The 22697-nt window shown below is 49.8% G+C and overlaps 1 protein-coding gene across 32 annotated transcripts in view; it reads left to right on the top strand.

Moving 5' to 3' along the window:
• MEGF11 (multiple EGF like domains 11) overlaps nucleotides 1-22697 on the top strand; it is a 375762-nt gene that overhangs the window by 275222 nt on the left and 77843 nt on the right. For all 32 annotated transcript variants that reach the window (XR_004666566.3, XR_004666558.3, XR_004666559.3 and 29 more), the window contains 2 exons: nucleotides 13275-13521; nucleotides 14880-15000. Coding sequence is in view for 23 of the 32 variants with exons in the window: in XM_034938970.3 (XP_034794861.2) it covers nucleotides 13275-13521; nucleotides 14880-15000 (368 nt within the window). In the remaining 9 variants the exon portion in view is untranslated. The remainder of the gene's footprint in view (nucleotides 1-13274; nucleotides 13522-14879; nucleotides 15001-22697) is intronic.

Here is a 22697-nt window from a genome sequence, read left to right as displayed (position 1 = left end):
CGTCCCTTAAGTAGCACAGCAGCCTCTGGGAATCTGCAGGACTTCCTGAAGGACACAGAAAGGACAGGAATCTTGCCTAGCTGGAGTAAAACCACCTGCAAACCTGTCTTGATGGGCTCTTCAGCTCTCCTCTGACCTGCGCCTAGCCCAGTGCTCTTCAGAGTGTGCTCTCTAGACATGCAGTCTAGGGGCTGTTACTGGCCAATGATGAAATAAGTAAGAAATTGAGAGTAAATGTTTAGCAACCTTTATAGTAATTTTGACATTGCTGTCACAGCCACGCACATGGTTGGAGGGTTCCTCTCATTGAGCAGAGTATAGACAAACTTGGGTGTTGTCAGATGTTCATGATGAGTCCCAGGTGGTATGAACATCACAGGAGTCATGCTCAGTGAGGACCATATGATGGATTAGAAAACAAACAAAACAAGACACTTGGTCTTTCCCCATGGAGAGTTTGGGAAGCAGTGGTCTAGCCTTTCCAGGCCCTCTGCAGCCTACCCAGGCTGTGTACCCACCTTTCCAGGCTGCCCTGCCAGCCCTGCGCGCCCCCTCCCTGTGCTCTTACTGGCCCCTCCACTCAGACTGTCTTCCCTTGTGTTCCCACCCATCAGAATCCCGTTCCTCCTTCAAGATCCCAAATCAAATCCCACTTATTACACAAGGCCATCCTGGGTAGATTAACCCCTTCACCACCACACCCAAGCTCCCAATGCACTTTGACCTCTAGCAAGCCCAGCCTTCAGCATCTCATGTGACCTCTAGCTGCTGCACTTAAGCCCCACCCAGTCTGGACCCTACATCCAATCAGTTCTTAGTAGACCTAGGCCAAAGCAACTCCAAGCACCAGGAGCACCAGTTGGCTCCAGATGTTGCCTTTGCCAAAATGAAAGGTGGCACAACTGTGAATTCCTTTGGCTGGAACAGTGGTGGTGTGAATGCTGCTGGACGATCAGCAGAGCCAGTGAACCTGCTGGTGGGAACAGCCTCCTGCCAGGCCTTTGGGGTGCAGCATCAACTCCCAGGATGAGCAGCCCAGAGGGCAGATCCCAGGTCCCTCCTGCCCCTGGCCCACGGCCCCCTTCTGGCTGACTCTCGGCTGCCCAGGTCCAAATCACCCTAACTTGCTTCACCTCTCCCTGGTGCCTGTGAACCCACAGATAAGCTGCTGGAGTCGTTTCAACACAACTCCTCTCTCACTCCTCTTTCCCATCCGGTGAAAAAGGCCCCCAGCTCCAGCATGAATAGGGCAACAGGTGAGGCAGGCCTTCATTCCAAAATGCTCCGTGGGCCCACCAGGGAGCCGGGCCTCTGCACAGCCTCCACTTCCACTGCTCCTGTCTCTGTTTCCTGCTTATTCTTAGTGGGGGTGTGGCCCACAGTACCAGGCAGAAAGTCCCTTAGGAACAGTACTAGTCTGACTGCCTCCCCACAAGCATCCTTCTCGGTGCCAGGCCCTGAAGTGGCTGCTCAGTGAGTGGGTGATGGAGAAGAAAGAACTTCCAGTGAGAACTTCCTCAGTGAGACCTAGGGAAGAACTTTCTGAGTGTGAGAGGAATTAAACACAGACGTTTAACGGCAGAAATTAGGTTTTTGCACACCCTCCCTGCTTTTAGCTGCTTAGTGCTTTGTCCCTGTGTGAGGATCCAGGTCGAAAACACAGCAGCTCTGGAGCCCTGGAAATGGGAGGTCCGGGGCGCCTGTCACAGCCCAACCCCGCTCCAGGCAGAGAACTCCTCTGAACTCCATGGGCACAGCTTGGCACACAGTCATCTGGCCTGATCCTGTTTTTTGCCAAGGGGGACACTGAGGTCTGGAAGGGTGGTGCCTTGCCCACAGCCCGTGACAGAGATAGAGAGAGGCTCCCTCCTCCAGACCAGACCTCATGGTGGGAAGGGGAATGATGGGGAAATGGTCATGTCTGGAGTTCACTCCTCAGAGGAAATGGGCTTGGACCCCACAACTTCCAGTGCCATTGCCCACTCCGACTGTGAATTCATTTCCCTCAGAGCCTACATGGCTGGGAAAGCATCACCAAATTCCCCTTGATCCCTACCCTCTCCCTCCCCTACCCGCCCCCACACAGCCTGAGACTTGCTCAGGGACCCCAAAAGGGAAGTGAGGGGGCCACGTCGGGGAGGGTGCAGGACCAACAAGCCTAGCCCGGTGTCTCTGCCAGCTGCCTTTGAAAGGCTCTTCCAAAGAGGTAATTCCTCTGTGCACAGACATGATTTATGAGGCTTTCCAGGCAAATTGTGGAGATAAATGGTCTTTGGGGCTGGGAAGCTTCAAAGGCAGTGATGCAAACAGATCAGAAGGAGCTGGGCCGCTGGGAGCTGGGCCTTCATTAAAAGCCTGTGGGTGGAAGGGAGGGCTTTGAGCAGAGCTAAGGACAGATAGCTTTCTGGGTCCCTGGGTCCCTGTGGGACAGCCCACTGCAGTTTGCCTCTCACCCCGAGCCTCATAGACCTCATTGCTGTATGGTATAAGGTGAAAGTGCTGGGGTCACTGAGGTACATTTATCTGCTGGGATAAATGCCACAGGACAGAGGTTGGGGGTGGTGCATGAGTTCTGACTTGGACTCTAGAACAGCAGGGAGGACAGTGCGGGGTGCTCCTGCTGGGAGCGCAGGTAGGTGGCATCAGCCTCTGTGATCAGCACCGTCTGGAGACCTGGCAGGAGTTCCGGGAGTCTTGCTCCTCTCCTGCCTCTCATGGGTGATCTGGCTTTCTGGGTGTCAATACCTTCTTCTGAACAAAGTATAAAAGAACTCCAATGTTCCAGCTCTGCGGTGCCTCCTGGGTCCTAAATGTCCTCATCTCAGAAACAGGCCAGAGATCACCCTCGCTGTGAGGTTGTGGGCAAGCCACCTAGCCACACCTGCCCTTGGTTCCTTCCTCTGTGAAGGGGGATAACTATAGCTATCCTGAGCAGTTGTGGCTTAAATTGAACAAGATCACACCTGCAAAGTCTCTCACACTTACTGTTCCTTCCCATTATCTGTCCACACAATACTGTGGCATTCCACATCCAGAGCAGTTGCTGATTTAAAAAAAAAAAAAAAGTCCCCGATAAAGTCCCTGATAAAGTCCCTGAAGTTGATAAATTTGACTTTCCCATCTTCCCACCTCCTCTCTCCTAAAGCAGGTTAATAAACATACACATACCCTGCTGAATCTGGCTTCCAGATCTGCTAATTGCCACTTGGATATTAAGAGATAACTGAGATATTAATGGCTGATAGTGCCTCAGGATATGACTAACCCCCCCACACACACAGAGGCACAAACGGGGTTGTTTGCATTTTAATAGGGATTCCTGCAGCCCTGGAGGAACGGGGTCCTAATGGTGCAGTGCCAAGCAGGTGCAGTGATATTTGAAGCAGGGGCTCAGTGTTGGTTTCGATTCAGCCATCTGCAGAGAGATGCCCGGCTCTGATAAAACTGCTCCTGAATCTCCCCACTCACTCCTGAAATGTTGATGGTGATACTCCTGGTTGAAATGGACCTGGCTGCCTGGAGCTGTGGTGGAAGCTATGGCAATAGAGATGAGGAAGGTAATGAGCTGGAGCAACTGCCTTTGCTCAGGGCATTGAATGTACCCATGGCCTTTGTTCCCCCTCCTGCCCTGCTGCCCGAGACACTGCCCGCTCCCGGGCCTCCTTGTCTCTAGCCTGACAGTGGAGCACCCTCCCCAGTTTTAGCAGGCAGCTTGCCCAGAGCTCCTCTCATCACCCCGTGTTCTGACAGTTTCCCATTTGCTTGTCTGTTTCTCAAACTGACTGCAGGCTTCTGAGCCCCTAACATGATAGGTGCTTGATAATTGTTTGACATTGAGACTCTCATCTCGTAATAGCTGGTGTGATGGGAGGCAAAGAGCCCCAGATGGATACAGTCAGCTAGTTTCAAATGCAGCTCTCCAGTTTGTTAGCTGTGTGGTCACGGGCAAGTCATTCAGCTTCTCTGGCCCAGTTTCCTGACCTGTAAAATGTGGAGTGTACACAAGATGACTTCTAAAGCCTAGCAGTAAAGAAAGCCAATATATGACTCTCAACTTCACCTTTCACAATCAGGTGATGTTACCCACTGCCAGGGGATGTTTGTCAATATCTGGAGGCATTTTTGATTGCCACAATTGTGTGTATGTGTGTTGGGGAGGTACTACTGGCATCTCGTGGGTAGAGGCCAGGGATGCCACTAAATGCCCTGCAATGCACAGGATGGTTCCCCATAGCAAAGAATTTTCTGGCCCAAAATGTGCGGAGGTTGAGAAGCCCTGATTTAGTTATTTAATGTCTCTGAACCTCAGTTTTCTCATTGGAAAATGGAATCATAATCACATCTCACATGGTTTAACTCAGATCCTCTTTGGAATGAGGCAGGGTATGAATAACTGGCACAGGATTAGTAAGAAAATTAGAGGAAACAACCCATGGGAGAATGCAGCTGGTCCCTGGTAAGCTCTCAGGGTTAGGGTTTTCCCCACGTGCGTGTGCTCACTCCTCCATCCCTGCTACCCTAGGAGATGGGTGGGATATGGAGCCACAGCCTCTGTGAATCCCAGCCTCCCCTTGGAGGTCATCAAGGGAGGTAAGAGGTTTAAGGGAGGTATAGACAGTGTGGTTAAGTAACACTGAGTAACAAGTGTAATAAATAGATCACTAAGAGCTAATGATACATCATTATAATCCTGTGCTGTCAGCATCTTCTAGGCTTAGGGACTGTGTCAGGAGATTTGGGTTTTAATCTACCTTGGTCTATTAATATTTAATTCCAACAATCTAAGTGGCAGAAAGATAGGAAACTGAGTGATAGCTCAGCTCAGAGCTCGGGTAACCACCTCCAATTTTTCTTTTTCATACAAACACACCTCCTATCCCTGTGTCCTCTGGCCTGTTTCTCAAGTGGGGACATTTGGCAACAGGGCAGAGAATCACACAGCATTGGGACTTGAAGAGTCTCCAGCATTTACCTACCAGTGTTTGTTTGTTTTTCTTTCTTTCTTTCTTTCTTGCTTTCTTCCCTTCCCTTTCCCTTCCTTCTTTTTTCTTCTCTTTTCCTTTCTCTTTCCTTCTTTTCTTTTTTTTCTTTTCTTTTCTTTCTTTCTTTCTTTCTTTCTTTCTTTCTTTCTTTCTTTCTTTCTTTCTTTCTTTCCTTTCTTCCCTTGCTTGCTTGTTTGCTTGCTTTTGGACAGGGTCTCACCATGTTACCAAGGCGGGAGTACAGTGGCGCCATCACAGCTCACTGCAGCCCGACCTCTCAGGCCCAAGCAATTCTCCCACCTCAGCCTCCTGAGTAGTTGGGACTACAGGCACATGCCACCACACCAAGCTAATTTTTATAATTTTAGTAGAGATGGGGTTTTGCCACGTTGCCCAGGCTGGTCTTGAACTCCTGGACTCAAGCTATCCTCCTGCCTCAGTCTTTCAAAGTGTTGGGATTACAGGTGTGAGCCACCGCATCTGGCCCAGTATTTCTTAATGGGGACATCTTTGGCATTTTTTATTTGTATTTTATTTATCTTATTTTTAGAGACAGAGTCTCTGTTGCACAGCTGGAGAGCAGTGGTACAGTCATAGCTCACTGCAGCCTCGACCTCCTGGGCTCAAGTGATCCTCTTACCTCAGCCTCCCAAGTAGCTGGGACTACAGGTGTGCACCACCACAGCTGGATAATTTTAGCTTTTGGTAGATAATTTTAGCTTTTGGTAGAGACAGGGTCTCACTGTGTTGTCCAGGCTGGTCTCAAGTGTCTAATCTCAGTGATCCTCCTTCCTCGGCCTCCCAAAGTTTTGGGATTACAGGTACGAGCCATTGCACACAGCCAGGATACAGTTCTAAATTGTGTACAATTGTCCCTGGGATTATTTGTGACAAGCTAAATTCCCCCCTCCCATTTCCAGATGCTGTCTTGGGGAGGGTGACCTACTCCAGGCAAGAACCACTGATCCAAACCTGTTTTACAGATGTAAAAACAGAGGCCCAAAGAGGGGAGGAGGCTGCCCAGGAGTACCCAGCATTGGCTCTGACCCATCCTTCAGTGCTCCCTCAGAATTGCAGCTTAGGCCTGGAAAGAGCAAGGGGCTCAGCCTCGGAGAACTTGACTTTGCTTTTACTGGGGCAAGTCAGTTGACAAATGGCCTCACTCACTGGGAAGTCACTTTATTTATCAGCTGGAATGGTTTCCGGCGGCTGCTGCTCCATCTCTGCCTCCCTGCCTACTGCTTTGTAAACTCAGGAGCAATCCCGTGACCTGTCAGCTCTCACTGCTGCTTCTGCGGGTGGGGTGGGAGATTGGGGGCCACAGACCTTTCTGGGAGGGGCTGTGACTGCATCAGGCCTTCCCATTGCTGGAGAGGAGAAGGGAGGTGGGGGCCTTGGCCCAGTCCTTAGTACAAGCTGGGGCAGCTCAGGGGCAGTGGCTTCCAGGTTCGTTTCCATCCCTTGACCTTCAATTCAGAGGCCGACTCCTCCTCCTTGCTGGGTCTCAGGATTCCTGTCTATGGAATGGGAAGGACTAACCTTCTCTCCCACCCCACCTCCAGCCCAGCATCCTCCTGCACATCTCCCTGAGAGGACCAGTGAGAACAGAGATCATGGGAAAAAAGAGTTCTCACCTGGGGAGCTTTTCAAGGGACCTATGCTTGGGCCCTACCACCCTAGACCAATTCATTTGGAATGGCCATGGGTAGAGCCCAAGCAAGAGTGTTTCTTAAAACTGCCCCAGTGATGCTGATCTGCAGCCAGGCCAAGAACCACTGTCTGAAGAAGTGAATCCTACAAGCAGCTGGGAGGGGGTTCTTTGGTAGCTGGGAGAAGGGCTGGCCAGTCACCTTCAACAGCACTGCTGACAGCTCTTCTTGTGCCCCGCTGAGCTGGCTGCAGGGTGGGACCAGATGGTGGATGTGGGGAAAGTAAAGGGCAATCACAAACCAAGGACACACCTTAGCTCCTGTCTTCCTCCAGCCCAGAGAGACTCCAGGGCTAATGCAGCAGACTGGGCACAGGCACCTAAACCTTCCTATACAGTAGTGAAGGCAGAAAAGTAATGGTCGGCCGCATTATTTATTATTCCTAGTACAGTCCATAACGGCATCAAAATATATTTAGTTGTGTCCCTTTAATGAATTGTCTTCAGGGACTCTAAAAGATACTTATATCCCAGTGTTCACTGTTGTCTTGTAGACAATAACCAAAAGGTGGAACAACTCAGTGTCATCAACAGACGAATGCATAAACAAAATGTAGTCTGTCCATACAATTGAATATTATTCTGTCATAAAAAGGAATGAAGTCCTGATACAGGCTACAACATGGATGAACCTTGAAAATGTTATGCAAAGTGAAATAAGCCAGATACAAAAGACTGATATTGTATGATTCCATTTAGAATCTAGAAATATCTAAACAGGCAAATTCATAAAGACAGAGGGCAGGTGCAGTGGCTCATGTCTGTAATCCCAGCACTTTGGGAGGCTGAGGCAGGTAGATCGATGAGCCCAGGAGTTCAAGACCAGCCTGGCCAACATGGTGAAATCCCATCCCTACAAAAAAATAGGAAAATTAGCTGAGTGTAATGATGCACGCCTGTAGTCCCAGCTACTCAGGTGGCTGAGGCAGGAGAATCACTTGAACCTGGGACACAGAAGTTGCAGTGAGCAGATATCGCACCACTGCACTCCAGCCTGGGGGACAGAGCGAGACTCCATCAAAAAAAAAAAAAAAAAAAAAAAAAAAAAAGACTGGGTACTGTGGCTCATGCCTGTAATCCCAACACTTTGGGAGGCCAAGGCGGGCAGATCACGAGGTCAGGAGATCGAAACCATCCTGGCTAACACAGTGAAACCCCATCTCTACTAAAAATACAAAAATTAGCCAGGCATGGTGGCGCATGCCTATAATCCCAGCTACTCAGGAGGCTGAGGCAGGAGAATCCTTTGAACCCAGGAGGTGGAGGTTGCAGTGAGCCAAGATCGCACCACTGCACTCCAGCCTGGGTGACAGAGTAAGACTCTGTCAAAAAAATAAAAATAATAAAATAGAAAGAAAGAAACTTAAAGGTTACCAGTATGGTAGGGGAGGAACTAGGGAGTTACTGCTTAACGGCTACAGAGTTTTTCTATTTGGGGTGATGGAAAAGTTTGGAAATAGTGCTGATAGTTGGTGCAACACTGTGAATGTAATTAATGCCACTGAATTACACACTTAAAAATGATTAAAATGGAAATTTGTATGCTATATATCTTTTACCACAATAGAAAAAAAATCTGAGTAAACAATAGATAATCTTAAGAGAATAAAATTTTGGGAAATAGGGCCAGTCATGGAAAACCTAGGACCTACGCCCACCATTCACACATAAACCAGTCCCTGAATAAGGCACTTGTGGAAAATCAGTCTCCGCTCTCACCTCTTTGTGGATTTTCAAGGGTGGCTGTTTAAGCCCAGGCTGGCTGCCAGCATACCATGTCCATCTGCAGCAAGTGCTATTATTATGGGTTGTTGTGAGAATTAAATGAGAAAATTCACTTTGCACCTTTATCTCATAACTTGGCATTAGTAACTGCCTGATCAACTGTAGTTACAAATTTAAAAGCCTGTCGGTGAAGAAGACGGTGGTGAAGCCATTTGCCCTCTTGGGGACCCAGGGGCACACTAAGCCTGGACCCCAAAGTCTGAAGCAGTCAGCAGGGGAAGGGGGTGAGTTGCCCAGCCTCGAGGAACAGAACAAGCCAGGCCACACACTTCCAGGTGCCCTTCAGCCCTCAGTAGCTGCCCAGAGACAATCTAGCCACTTAAAAAATCAGCCAGTAATCCCAGCTACTCGGGAGGCTGAAGCACAAGAATTGTTTGAACCCAGGAGACAGAGGTTGCAGTGAGCCGAGTTTGCACCACTGCACTCCAGTCTAGGCAACAGAGTTGAGACTCTGTCTCAAAAAAAAAAAAAAAAAAAAAAAAGGAAAAATCAGCCAAAGCCCAATATAATTAGGAAGGAAAGCCTGGGACAGAAAAAAAGAAATGTGTGAGGGGTGACATTCCAAGGCCAAATTGGTAAGAGTTTGCAATTCTCTGTGAAAGAATGCAAAGTCTTCTTGTAATTATAATGACGGTAGTTTTTAGTCACCTTCAGCAGAGTTGATAATTGACTCGCTGCAGCTCTGCCTCATTTCTCTGTCATTGCTGGAGAATGAGGTGTTTTAAGTGAATTTTCTAGATAACTGAAGCTTATCCCTGTGAACCCTAACATTGTTTTTTTTGTTTAATCACTCTGGTGGGAAATTTCTCTGGAATGAATTACACACTTCTCTGCTTCCTTAATCAGAATATTCTAAATTGAATGTCACTTCTTCCTGTCAATTTGGATATGAGAGGCTATTTGCCCCTATATTAATGGCTGCAAGTTGCTTTGCTTTTTTTCATCTATAAGTGTTTCCTATTTCCATAGTTTCTTACTATGACACAGAGCTCTTGCTCACATACTTTTTAGGAGCCCCATAAAACATGCAGACATTGGCCAGGTGCAGTGGCTCACGCCTATAATCTCAGCACTTTGGGAGGCTGAGGCAGGTAGATTACCTGAGATCAGGAGTTCGAGACCAGCCTGGCCAACATGGTGAAACCCTGTCTCTACTAAAAGTACGAAAAATTAGCTGGGCATGGTGGTGGGTGCCTGTGATCCCAGCTACTCGGGAGGCTGAGGCAGGAGAATCGCTTGAACCCAGGAAGTGGAGGTTGCAGTGAGCTGACATCGTGTCACTGCACTCCAGCCTGGGCAACAAGAACAAAACTCTGTCTCAAAAAAAATAAATAAATAAATGCAGACACAAACATACACATGTGCATATACACACACACTCACATGCCAGTCTGTGTTGTGAGAAAGCAGAGTGCCAGGCTTAATAGAATTGTGTTTACATGTCCTTCTATAATCCCCTGAGCTGCCCTTATTAGAGCACTTTCGTAGGGTACCATGAATGCTGCTCCAGCATTTCTGCCCCTACTAGACTGTGCACCCCAATAGGGCAGGGTGCTTTCTGGCAGTAGCAGGTCCTTGGTAAATGTTTTTGAATGGACAAGCAGAAGAATGAAAACACCCAAGTGTTACCATGTGGACTTTATGACAATATTCTGGCTTCCTTATCAGGCGGCTAGTTTTGCTTCCTACTGGGTTTTGGCTGTGCCAGAAAGAACAGAGGTTGTTTGATAAGCAAAGCATAACTGTATGCCCTGCGATGCACCGAGAACAAACTGCCTTTTGGCTCCAACAGTTTCATACAGAACCAAGGTCTCAGGGCAGTAACTGCAGCTCCAACAAACGAAGGAAATTCCTTGTGCTGGATCCTGGGGTGGTTCACAGTGACGAACAGAGAAGAAGTGGCTAGTCTCTGTGGTATCCCTGATCTGTGCTTCGTGGCTGCCACCTTGTCCCCAAGGCCACCTCTAAACTTCACTCCTTGGACTCATCCTCCAGAAAGTGTCCCAAAGACCTGCAGTGGGGAGAGCTAGAACCAGGAGACCTGGGCTTGCTCTTGCTGTAACCTCAGGTAATCACTTAACTTCTCTGACCGTATATTCTCCGTCAAATGGGAAAATAAGAAAACCTAACTTACATGGTTGTTGTGAGGATTAAATTTTAGTCATGTACGTAGCACTTCTAGGATGGTGCCTGGCACACAGGGAGCTTTTAAAATGTGGCTGTCTGGCCGGGCATGGTGGCTCACGCTTGTAATCCCAGCACTTTGGGAGACTGAGGCAGGTGGATCACCTGAGGTCAAGAGTTTGAGACCAACCCGGCCAACATGGTGAAACCCCATCTCTACTAAAAATACAAAAATTAGCCAGGCGTGGTGGCATACACCTGTAATCCCAGCTACTCGGGAGGCTGAGGCAGGAGAATTGCTTGAACCTGGGAGACAGAGGTTGCAGTGAGCCGAGATCACACCACTGTACTCCATCCTGCCTAACAGAGCGAGACTCTGTCTCAAAATAAATAAATAAATAAATAAGTAAAATGTGGTTGTCATTATCATAATAGAGTCACAACATATGGACAATAAGCTATGTGAATTCAACTACATGTGCTTGGCAACTAAAAGAGAAAGGTACCATAGATAATTCTGCTAGTCCTTCTGCTCACTGAGTGTGTGTCCCAAAGAGAGGATGAGGTAGGAGGTGCTGGACTGCTGGATACTCAGTCACTCTCTGTCCTGTGAGCCTTTTTTTTTTTTTTTTTTGACATGGAGTCTTGCTCTATCGCCCAGGCTAGAGTGCAGTGGTGCAATCTCAGCTCACTGCAACCTCTGCCTCCCGGGTTCAAGCAATTCTCCTGACTCAGCCTCCCAAGTAGCTGGGACTACAGGCACATGCTGCCACGCCAGTCTAATTTTTTGTATTTTAGTAGAGATGGGGTTTCACCGTGTTGCCCAGGCTGGTCTTGAACTCTTGAGCTCAAGCAATCCACCCACCTTGGCCTCCCAAAGTGCTAGGATTACAGGTATGGGCCACGGTGTCCAGCCTTCTGTGAGCCTTTTTCAATGTGAGTGGAGGCTGTAGCTATAAATGGATTTAATTTTTTCTTTACTCACTGTAATAGCAGGTGGAAAATATAGGGTGAGACTCACTCATAACTTGGCAGCTCAGTTTGTGTGTGTGTGAATACTTGGGGCACAGATGAAGAAGGGATGAACCAAGATAGGGTAATGGGAGTTCCAGGCCTTGGTGATTCTGTCTGCTACTGGATGATAGGCAGACTCCATGACATTGACCACTTGACCTTGGTCAGCAGGTAGGAGGGACATATCGGGGACTGGTGGGGCTGATCCTTCCACCAACCTTCAGCCCCCAAAGACCACATGCACTTACTGGCCACACTGGAACCTTGTACCCTTGTACACGCCCAACACTTGAACGCCGCTGTATCTTTGCTTATATTGAGTCTACCCCAGTGACACCTTCCCAGTCCCACTCACCTGCCCCCTTTCCTCTCTGAGTGTCTAAACCCTAGAAACCTGGAGCACAAACAGCAACAGATAATCTCGGTGACCGGCCACTCCAGTTTGTCCAGGACTGAAGGATTTCCCAGAATGTGGAACTTTCAGTGCTGAAAGCAAGATGGTTGCTCACCCTATTAGGCAGACAAGTGAGACATCCTTTACAGCCCACTTGAGATGGCTTCTGTTTTAAGAAGCCTTGCCTGGTCTCCTTAGCTGGGAGCAATCATTCTTTCCATCCAACTTCTCCCAGAACATTATGTGTGCCTGTCCATGCCTGAACTCCACACCCTACTTTCACCCCAGAATTCGAGCGAATGAGGCTATAACTGAGGACATCTTGTTATTGTGTGTCCCATATGCATCAGGTGAGGGTCAGAGTGGGAGGTGGCAGCAGGCTTGGTGACCTCTCTGGGGCTCTGCTATTCAGCCCCTTTCCATAGCCGTAGAGTGTGAATTTCTGCAACACTGGCTCAGCTATCTCTCTTTGAAACATTTAATTACATGTAAAGATCTTGAAGGCTGCCTGTTACTTCCCAGGGAAGCCTTTCTTTTTCCTGCTCCTTCTGAAGCTGGCTGCTTGGAAAGTAATGAAACTGAACTGAAGCTGAAGCAACCAGGGGGCGTAAGCATTACTGAAAGGAAGAAGCATGAGGAAGAGATGAAAAGGGTGACAGGGAGATGGAGCCAGGGGAGGGGCAGGGAGTTAGAGGAAATATTCCCAGAGAGTGAGTGAAATGCAAATGGTGAGAAAACCAATGCGTGTGGGGAAGAGGGAGAAGCGGGCAGGAAAGATAGAGAAATGGGAGCTGGAATGGGCTGGGTCCCGCAGGTCCCAAGAAGAGGGGTAGGGTCACAGAGAAGAGGGGTGGCAGATGGGAAAAGAAAGGGCCCGGCAGAAAGGAGCAGAAACAGGCAGCCAACCAAGAGCTTAGCAAAGAGGGATGTAAACAGCTTGTGGCTCCGGAATTTCAATACAGGAGAGGGGGGCTTAGGGCAGCCATTTGGTTGGAAGAGAATGGCCGGACCAGGAGATGGGTTCTGAAGCTGCCTTGAGGAAACAAACGCTCTGCCCTTCTTAGCCTGTGTGACTATTTGCATGGCTTGGTGGAAGAACTGATGCAGGTTATGAGGCACCAAAGCTTCCACCCAGGCACCCCTTGCTGCCACCTGTCCAGGGAGGAGCGCTGCAAAGATGGGAAGGCCGCATGGGCATCGGTTCCTGGCCCCTGCCCCAAGGAGAGCCTTCGGGGCTCCTGATCCCTGACTGTCCCGTCTCTTGCAGGCTGCGACAGCGACCACTGGGGGCCCCACTGCAGCAACCGGTGCCAGTGCCAGAACGGCGCCCTGTGTAACCCCATCACAGGCGCCTGCGTGTGCGCCGCCGGCTTCCGTGGATGGCGCTGCGAGGAGCTCTGCGCGCCTGGCACCCACGGCAAGGGATGCCAGCTGCCGTGCCAGTGCCGACACGGTGCCAGCTGCGACCCCCGCACCGGCGAGTGCCTCTGCGCACCTGGCTACACCGGCGTCTAGTGAGTCATGCGGCAGGACCTGGAGGGGCGGGACCTGAAAGGGCGGGACCTGGAGGGGCGGGACTTGGAGGGTGCCTGGGTCAGGAGGGTAGAGGAGGTGGAGGGGCTGGGGCGGGGCCTGGAGTGGCTGCCCTCACCGCAGCTGCACGCCCAGCCCTGGGCTCCTTGTGGGTGGGCTGGGTGGTGGGACCAGGAGGGATAGTCTTGGCTGTGAAATCTCCTGTGAGTCTAAATGCCCAGGCCTCACCCACGCAGGTCTCAGATTCCTTCCTTCCAGGACCGCGTTGACTGGTCCTTCCTGAGACTGCCCGAGTGGGCACTCCCTAAAACCCTCCCAGGAGGCCCTTCCTGGCAGAGACAGCCCTTATCTTGAAAGTCTCTTCTGACCTTACCCAAATGATGCTGCTCACCTGGGGCCTTCCCTTCTAGGGCATTTGGGACAGAGAGAGGCGAGGGTCCTAGGCAGATACCATGTACAGATTTGGGAGGATTACTCCGCCTGTTCCTCTCCCCTACTTTCTCTCCCCAGACACCAAACAGCCCCTCATTCCAGTTCCCCAGAGAGTAGTATTGACAGGAGACCTACAAGACTGCTTAGCTGAGACCCCCTCAGAAGCAAGATTGAAGTTCTCCTCCCAACCCTGTAGCAGGCTCTGTGGCCTCTCCAACAGCCTAGATCCTGAGGGGTGGCCAAGGACTCTGACCACAGAGACGTTGTTGATTGAGGGTGTTCCCTACCCCGATGTCTGGCCAGCTCCCAAGTCCTAGTGAGCTAGAGGCCAGGGCCATTGGATGAAGGCCCAAGACCAAGACCCCATGCAAATCCTGCCCCACCCTTCAACAGCGCCCAGTCCCTGCAAATGAGCCTGTCATGGGAGCTGGGAGCCTTCCTGAGCCTGGAAGGAACGTGCTCCAGATTCTTCCCCTCTCTGAATCTAGGTGGATTCTTAAAGATGGGAACCATGAGCACTTCTCAGTGCCTTCATTAATGCAATGACTTTGGCCTGGCATGCCCTTCCTTCCATTCTCCTGGTTAAATTAACTTCACCTTTAAGGCCCAAGTAAAATGCCTTCCTCCTTGGGAAGCCTTCCTCAGCCTCCTCCCCAGAATACTCTTCTTTACACTAAGAACACTTAAGTCATCCCACAAGTATTGGCCCAAGCACCCTACATTCCAATGTATTCAGTCTGAGCCTTGCTTCCCCCTCCTGGCAGGGAGCAGGACTGCAGTTCAGCCGACGCTGTGCCTAATACAGATCCATTAACTGCGGAGGAATTCCTAGGGAACCCTGGAGCACTGGGGCCCTGCCACCTGATCTGAATGCTGCTGTGTCTAACACCTCTGCTTCTCCATGCAGCTGCGAGGAGCTGTGCCCTCCTGGGAGCCATGGAGCTCACTGTGAGCTGCGCTGCCCCTGTCAGAATGGGGGCACCTGCCACCACATCACTGGCGAGTGTGCCTGCCCCCCAGGCTGGACGGTAAGTGGGCCCAAAGGATCTGGGTGGGGCACTGGAGGGCTGAGCCTTCATCACTCACACATACCTTAAAAGGCTAAACTAGCCGGGCATGGTACTCGTGACTGTAATCCCAGCACTTTGGGAGGCCGAGGCCCGCAGATCACTTGAGGTCAGGAGTTTGAGACCAGCCTGGCCAACATGGTGAAACCCCATCTCTACTAAAAATACAAAAATTAGCCAGGCATTGTGTCATACGTCTGTAATCCCAGCTACTCGGGAGGCTGAGGCACAAGAATAACTTGAACCAGGGGGCAGAGGTCACAGCCAAGATCAATTTGCTGCACTCCAGCCTGGGCGACAGAGTGAGACTCTGTCTCACAAAAAAAAAAAAAAAAAAAAAAAAAAAGCTGAATTCTTCTCCCACTCTGAATACCCTCCCTCCTATTTATCACCATAGGGCATCACTAAACGCTGCCAGTGGTGCCATGGACACAGCTTTGAATCCCAGGTCTGCCATCTCTAAGTGCTGTGTGGCCTGAAGCAAGTTACTCACCTCTCTGAGCCTGTGGTCTCTCGTGTGCAAAGAAATTGAATTCTTCTTGTAAGATTAGCTTTGTCTTTGGGCGTGAGCACCCACATGAGCTGCCATGGGCCCTGGGCCAGAGGTGGCAGAAAAGGCTGGGAAAGGAGGAGAAACAGCAGGTATGGATGACCTGAATTTATCTAACTTCGCCCCCTGCACTTGCACACACACACACATTCTGATTCTGTGGGCCCCAGAATCTGTATTTTAACAGGTACTGTAGGTGATTCTGATGTAGCCTGAAGCAGCCCAGGTCTCATGTCTGGGAAAAACCACTGTGGGAAAGGAGGGTAAGATTTGTAACCTCATGGGCCTAAATTCAGGTCTCAAAGCCAATGTTGACCCTGAAAAAAGCCTCAATTACTCCCCTTCCCCCAAGTACAAAACTGATATAACAACAGTGAGCCCTGCCCTGCCCAGCTGCCATGGTTGGAGGCTGGCTCATGTGAGGCTGTGCATGTCCAAAGTCTTTTGCAAACTCTGAAGCCCTCTATGATGGCTTGATTTCTATCCCTGGGTGCCACAGACCCTCCACAAGCCTCCTTTTAGCCAACACACCCTGCCTGTCAGTGCCTGCCTCGCAGACCAAGCCCTTAGAGGCAGTGAGTCAGCTGAAGCTGACCTTCCTGGGCTGCGTCCCTGCCTCTGACTCTCCAGTAACACGCTCCGTTTCAGGGGAAGCTCAGCGACACAGTCCACCACCTCCCCTGGGGCCTGAGGCTTTGCAAAGCCGGAGAGGAAAGGGCTGCTGAGCAGAAGCAGGATATTTTAGGAGGCTGCGAATGCAGAGGTCACAGGGACAGATGGGAGGACACCTGCAGGGCCCATCGATGCAGGCACAGTCTTGACAGAATTTTTTTAGGGCAGGAAAGGACCTTGGGGACCACTTGGTCCCACAGTATCCAAACCTGACTGCACCCCAGAGCTGACAAGGGGGTGGTGGGGGGTTAAAATACAAATTCCCAGGCTGCATCTGTGACCTCCTGGGACTGGGGGATCTCTATTTTTAATAAGCTCCCCAGATGGTTCTGGGGCAGCCAGTCCTGTCTGCAGGTCTGCATTTGGAAAGAACTGATCCAGACCATAGGACTTCCTTCTGTGTTTCACAGAACCCTAGGGTTTCTTGAGGGAGAGTGGGGGCAGGAGCCTAATCATTAGGACTCTGGTGCCCACCCCACCCCCACCTCTCCATTTTAATCTAGTTTCTATATTGAGGTGCTCTAGGTAAGATTTCACATAAAAACAGGGTTTCCCAGCTTTAAGAGATTTGAATCCCACTGGTCTGTCAATACTTTCCTTTCTCAGATGAAGAAGCTGAGGCTCAGAGAGGGTAAGGGACCTGTTCAAGTCCACACTGGTGGTTAGGAGTGAGGTGGAGCTAGAATCCAAGTCTTCTGACTCCCAGCCCTTGGTGTCTGTCTGTCCATCTGTCTGTCTCCTCTGAGGAAGAAAAAGGGACCGCCACCACCTTTTCTTCCACCCTGAACCAGTCTCTGGAAAGACCCTCTCATCTCCAACCAGCTTTCAGAAATCCACCCAGCAGGCTGGGTCCTCAGAGGCCCAGCTGCAGCAGAAAGGTTGGATCAGGATGTGGTGGGGAGAACAAGCACACAGCATCCCTTTGCCTGTAAAGCCCTCTCTGGAGACACTGCTGAGGCTCGGGTGGTTGAACAGGGGGAAGGTGAGAAGCAAACACATGGAGGGATTGTATTTCTCCCCAGCACAGCAAGAGGTTTGTTTTTCCAGATGACAGGAAACTGTCGATAGAAGCCTTTGGATTTGAGGACTTTATGTTTTTAATTTTATTGTAGACAATTGAATTTCTATTTTTGACATAGCATTTAACTTGCAGATTTGTATGAATTATTAATACCCCTTGTGCATGCAGAGTCACTGTATAATGAAGTTGCATTCATGCCTGAGGCTCCTCCCAGGGAGAGCTGGGACCAAGGAATGGATACTGGGGAGAAGGCTTCCCACTTTAGCATCTTCTGTTGCCTGACTTCCCGATGGCCCTATGTGACTTCAACCACACATTTTCCAACTCAGGGATACAGAGATTGCTTATTCACACCATGCACCTCCCCAAAGACCCAGGCCATTGTGTGGAACTGGAGAGAGGAGCTGCTAGGAACTCTGGCCCTCCAGGCCCCTCCTCAGAGATTCCTGGCCACCAGGCCCTAAGCATGCCCACAGGATATTCCGCTAGCCCAACATGAAGCCTGTTTCAGGAGGGGTCTTTGCAAAGAGCCTGGGGAATTGTTTCTCCTCTTTTTCTGGGCTCTGAGACCTTTCAAAGCAGAGAAACCAAGTCTGAGTAGTTTCATGTGAGTGGGCACTAGAGACAGAGAGGCAGGAGGAAATAGGATTGACATCCCCCACCCTTAGGAGTTCACAGTCTTATGTTGGGGACTGGATGCAGTGTGTGTGTGCCTACATGCATACACACACACACACACACACACACACACACACACAAAGAAAAGACTGGAAGAGAGGAGGCTGAGGAGCTGGGAAATAGGACCAGTTATCCTAGAGGGCCAAAGAGAGGTTTTGCATGGTGAAACCCTATCTCCACTAAAAATACAAAAAATCAGCCAGACATGGTGGTGGGCACCTGTAATCCCAGCTATTCGGAGGCTGAGGCAGGAGAATTGCTTGAAACCAGGAGGTAGAGGTTGCAGTGAGCCAAGATTGCGCCATTGCACTCCAACCTGGGTGACAGAGCAAGACTCCATCTCAAAAAAAAAAAAAAAAAAAAGAGAGAGAGAGAGGTTTTGGGGCCGAGGCCTAGCATCACAGATGCTCAGGTTTGAGAAGGAAGATTCATGGAGCCCCACTTCCCGGCCTGTGGCCTGGATCACCTTCACAGCACCCACACCAACCACAGCTCACTGTCCATTGAGGGTGTCCATGCCACCCTGGAGCATCACTGATCATTAGAAATGCCTTCAGATGCTTGATGAGGCTGAGTTGCCTCCCCTCCAGGAGAGCTGGCATGGCCTTAAGTCCTTTCACCATCTTGGCCCCTTCTCTTTTTATGTTCCACTTAGCCAAGATCCTCTTTTTTTTTTTTTTTTTTTTTGAGACGGAGTCTCACTCTTGCCCAGGCTGGAGTGCAGTGGCACGATCTCGGCTCACTGCAAGCTCCGCCTCCCAGGTTCATGCCATTCTCCTGCCTCAGCCTCCCAAGTAGCTGGGACTACAGGCACCCGCCATCATGCCCGGCTAACTTTTTGTATTTTCAGTAGAGACGGGGTTTCACCGTGTTAGACAGGACGGTCTCGATCTCCTGACCTTGTGATCTGCCCTCCCAAAGTGCTGGGATTACGGGCCTCCCAAATTGCTGGGAGTACAGGCATGAGCCACTGGACCTGGCTGCCAAGATCCTCTTAAAGTGCGACTGTTGTCCAGATTTTGACAAAGCCATTTGGTCTAACCAGTTCTGAGAGGAACAGAAAATATCACCTTACCCCATGTACAACCTTCTAGATGCCACAGCAGTCCAAGATCCCACTACAATTGGAGATACACACTCAACTGACCACAGGGCAAGTACATGAATCTGTTGAGGCTGCCATAACAAAGTGCCACAGACTAGGCGGCTTGAACAACAGAAACTGATTCTCACAGTTCTGAAGGCTGAAAGTCCAAGATCAAGGTGTCGGCAGGGTTGGTTCCTTCTGAGCCTCTTTCCTTGGCTTGTAGATGGCCATCTTCTCCCTGTGTCTCTATGTCGTCTTTTTTCTGGGTCTGTCTTAGTCTCCTCTTCTTGTAAGGACATGAGTCATGTTGGATGAGAGCCCCCCCATATGACCTCATCTTAACTTGATTACCTATGTAAAGGTCCTGTTTCCAAATACAGTCACATTCTGAGGTACTGGAGGTTAAAACTTCAGCATAGGAATGTTGGCCGGGCGCGGTGGCTCATGCCTGTAATCCCAGTACTTTGGGAGGCTGAGGCGGGTGGATCACCTGAGGTCAGGAGTTCAAGACCAGCCTGGCCAACATGATGAAACCCAGTCTCTACTAAAAACAAAAATTAGCTGGGTGTGGTGGCACATGCTTGTAATCCCAGCTATTCAGGAGGCTGAGGCAGGAGAATTGCTTGAGCCTGGGAGGTGGAGGTTGCAGTGAGCTGAGATCACATCATTGCACTCCAGCCTGGGCAACAGAGCGAGACTCCATCTCAAAAAAAAAAAAAAAAAAAAAAAAAAAAGAAATGTTGAAGGGGTACACTTCAGCTCATTGCAGCAGGAGAGAAACCACAGGCCATAGCCCTCTCCTAAGCTGACTTCTCTGGCTGCTCTCTCCCCCTGCCTCTCCCCAAAAGGCTGTTCTTCCAGCCAGCAGTGGGTGATGACTCCTACAGTTCTCTTCTACTCTTCTCAGTCTCAGGATATATGGGGCTCCCACCATGTGCCACCTCATCAGGTGTCAACTTGGTTCAATTACTATTAATTAAGTGCCCCCTGTTTAAGGCACTGTACTAGGTTCCTTCACATCTCTAATCTCACTTCGTCTTTATAACCACCTGGAAGACTAGGAGTTACTACTCCCATTTTATAGATGAGAAAATTAACGCTCAGAATGATCACCTGACTTATCCTAGCTCACCTATCTGGGAGGAGGCAGAGCTGGGATCTGAGCCCAAATCATGACTTTGAACCCAGTGCTCTTCCCACCAGACCAGGCAACAGGACCTCCAAGATATCAAATTCTCTCAGGCCCCATGAGCTCAAACCAGGGAAGAGGACTAGAGATTCGGCGGGCTTGGATGCCTGCAGTTTGGGAATCCTGAGCAGGGGCTGAAAGAGGTGCTCACCCACTTCACTAAAAAGTCTCAAGGATGCTTGATTTCCCTAGGGAATGCCGGAAGGATGCATTCTACGTACCAGACTTCTCTATTGACCTCAGAGAGCACCGGTTGTGTCTGAGAAGCACTACAGGAACCTGGCCAGATGTGGTGGCATGAGCCTGCAGTCCCAGCTCCTCAGAAGGCTGAGGCGGGAGGATCACTTGAGCCCAGAGGTTCAAGGTTACAGTGAGCTGGGATGGCACCACTGCACTTCAGCCTGGATGACAGAGTGAGACCCCACCTCTTAGGAAAAAAAAAAGTTTTTTTGGCTGGGCATAGTGGCTCATGCCTGTAATCTCAGCACTTTGGGAGGCTGAGGCAGGCAGACCACCTGAGGTCAGGAGTTCAAGACCAGCCTGGCCAACATGGTGAAACCCCATCTCTACTAAAAATACCAAAAATTAGCTGGGCGTGGTGGCGGGCACCTGTAATTCCAGCTACTCAGGAGGCTGAGACGGGATAATCGCTTGAACTCAGGAGGTGGAGGTTGCCATGAGCCGAGACCACATCATTGCACTCCAGCCCAGGCAACAAGAGCGAAACTCCATCTCAAAAAAAAAAAAAGTTTTTCCAAGAGTGTCCTTATCCAGCCCAGGACTGTAGAAGACTGAGTCAGATAGAAGCCAGAAAGACTTCTCCTCCCTCTTGAATACCTAGAACTTATAATGTGCACTGAGAGAGGCCCCCGCCATGCCTGGAGTACCCCCATACCTCCAGGAGGAAGAAGGACCCCTACTCTGACTTTTCTTTTTTTCTTTTCTTTTGAGATGGAGTCTCACTGTGTTGCCCAGGCTGGAGTGCAGTGGCACAATCTTGGCTCACTGCAACCTCCGCCTCCCAGGTTCAAGTGATTGTCCTGCCTCAGCCTCCCGAGTAGCTGGGATTACAGGCACCTGCCATCACGCCTAATTTTTGTATTTTTTACTAGAGATGGAGTTTCACCTCACTGGCCAGGCTGGTCTTGAACTCCTGACCTCAAATGATTCACCTGCCTTGACGTCCCAAAGTGCTGAGATTGCAGGCATGAGCCACCGCACCTGGCCTGAGTGACTCTTCTCTCCCCTTTTCTCACACACACGCATTCTCTCACTGTCCTCGGCTGCTTCTGCCCTTCACTCCTCCCTCCCCGCCTCAGCCCCTCCTCTTAGCCCCCCTACTTCTGACTTGTGTGTGGAGGAGAGTCTGAGCTGAATGGCCTCCTGTTTAACTCATTACAAGTAAACTGGATGATCTTGAAAGATGACTCTGGTCTGGCACAATTTTCCTGAATAAACTAGCTTCTGCAGGGTTGGTGATTATTGGTGCTTAATAATTGTGTGTTGAACTAATTGATTAATTAATTGGAGGAACATCCTTGATCTCCATAAGAGAAATGACTGTCGGGTATGCGCAGGGCTGGAAGGGCAGCAGGAGACAAGAGCAGGCTCAGATCTGTTAAAAACCTAAGACTCATGCATGTAATTTTAAGTTATATAATACCACAAGGCTAATACTGGGGGGCAGGGGAGTCCCCTGCTCCATTTGCAAATCCTGCTCCCTAAAGGCAACACTTTCAAATCTTTTAGGTATTTCTTCTGGCATTTCCCTCCATTTTTCTACATAACATGCTTTATAGCCGTTTCTTGACTTTTCCATTTTAGACAGTCATTGAATCCATTGACTTTCTGCCATAGAATAAGATTCAGCTCTGTCATACACACACATACAAACACGCAACCCCTCTCCCACCCTCCCAGTGGAGTTATATTACAATTTGTGGTTAAATCATTTAAAAAAGTTTTAAGACACAGGATTTGGCTGTGTCACCCAGGCTGGAGGGCAGTGGCTATTCACAGGCACAATCATAGCTCACTGCAGCCTTGAACTCCTGGGCTCAAGTGATCCTCCTGCCTCAGCCTCCTGAGTAGCAGGGACTATAGACAGGTGCCACCATGTCCAGTTCGGTTAAATTATTTTTTAATATTTATGTTAATATACATGTGTATTGTTACTAATTTATCCTTAAAACTCTCTAACAGAGCTCTCAAACTCCTCTCAATAAGGTCAGACCCATTAGAAGTCTCTCCAGTTTTTGCTTTTGTTTTGTTTTTGAGGCAAGTTTCTTAGAAGCCTGTGTCTTCTGTTCCAGTCTGAACTCTAACTCTTTGCTCTCCAGGCCTGCAGCATAGCTGTCCTCTGGGGCTTCCTTTCACTGCTATCCTGGGATTCCTTTTACCTCTGTCTTCTGTTGCAGTCCCTAGTTCCTGGAATTCATGCCTTTCTTTTTCTTCGGTAATT

Source organism: Pan paniscus, chromosome 16, assembly GCF_029289425.2.
Source record: "Pan paniscus chromosome 16, NHGRI_mPanPan1-v2.0_pri, whole genome shotgun sequence".
In the NCBI taxonomy this organism is placed as follows: Eukaryota; Metazoa; Chordata; class Mammalia; order Primates; family Hominidae; genus Pan; species Pan paniscus.
The sequence above is the reverse complement of the archived record's forward strand: the minus strand, read 5'-3'. Positions and strand labels throughout refer to the sequence as shown.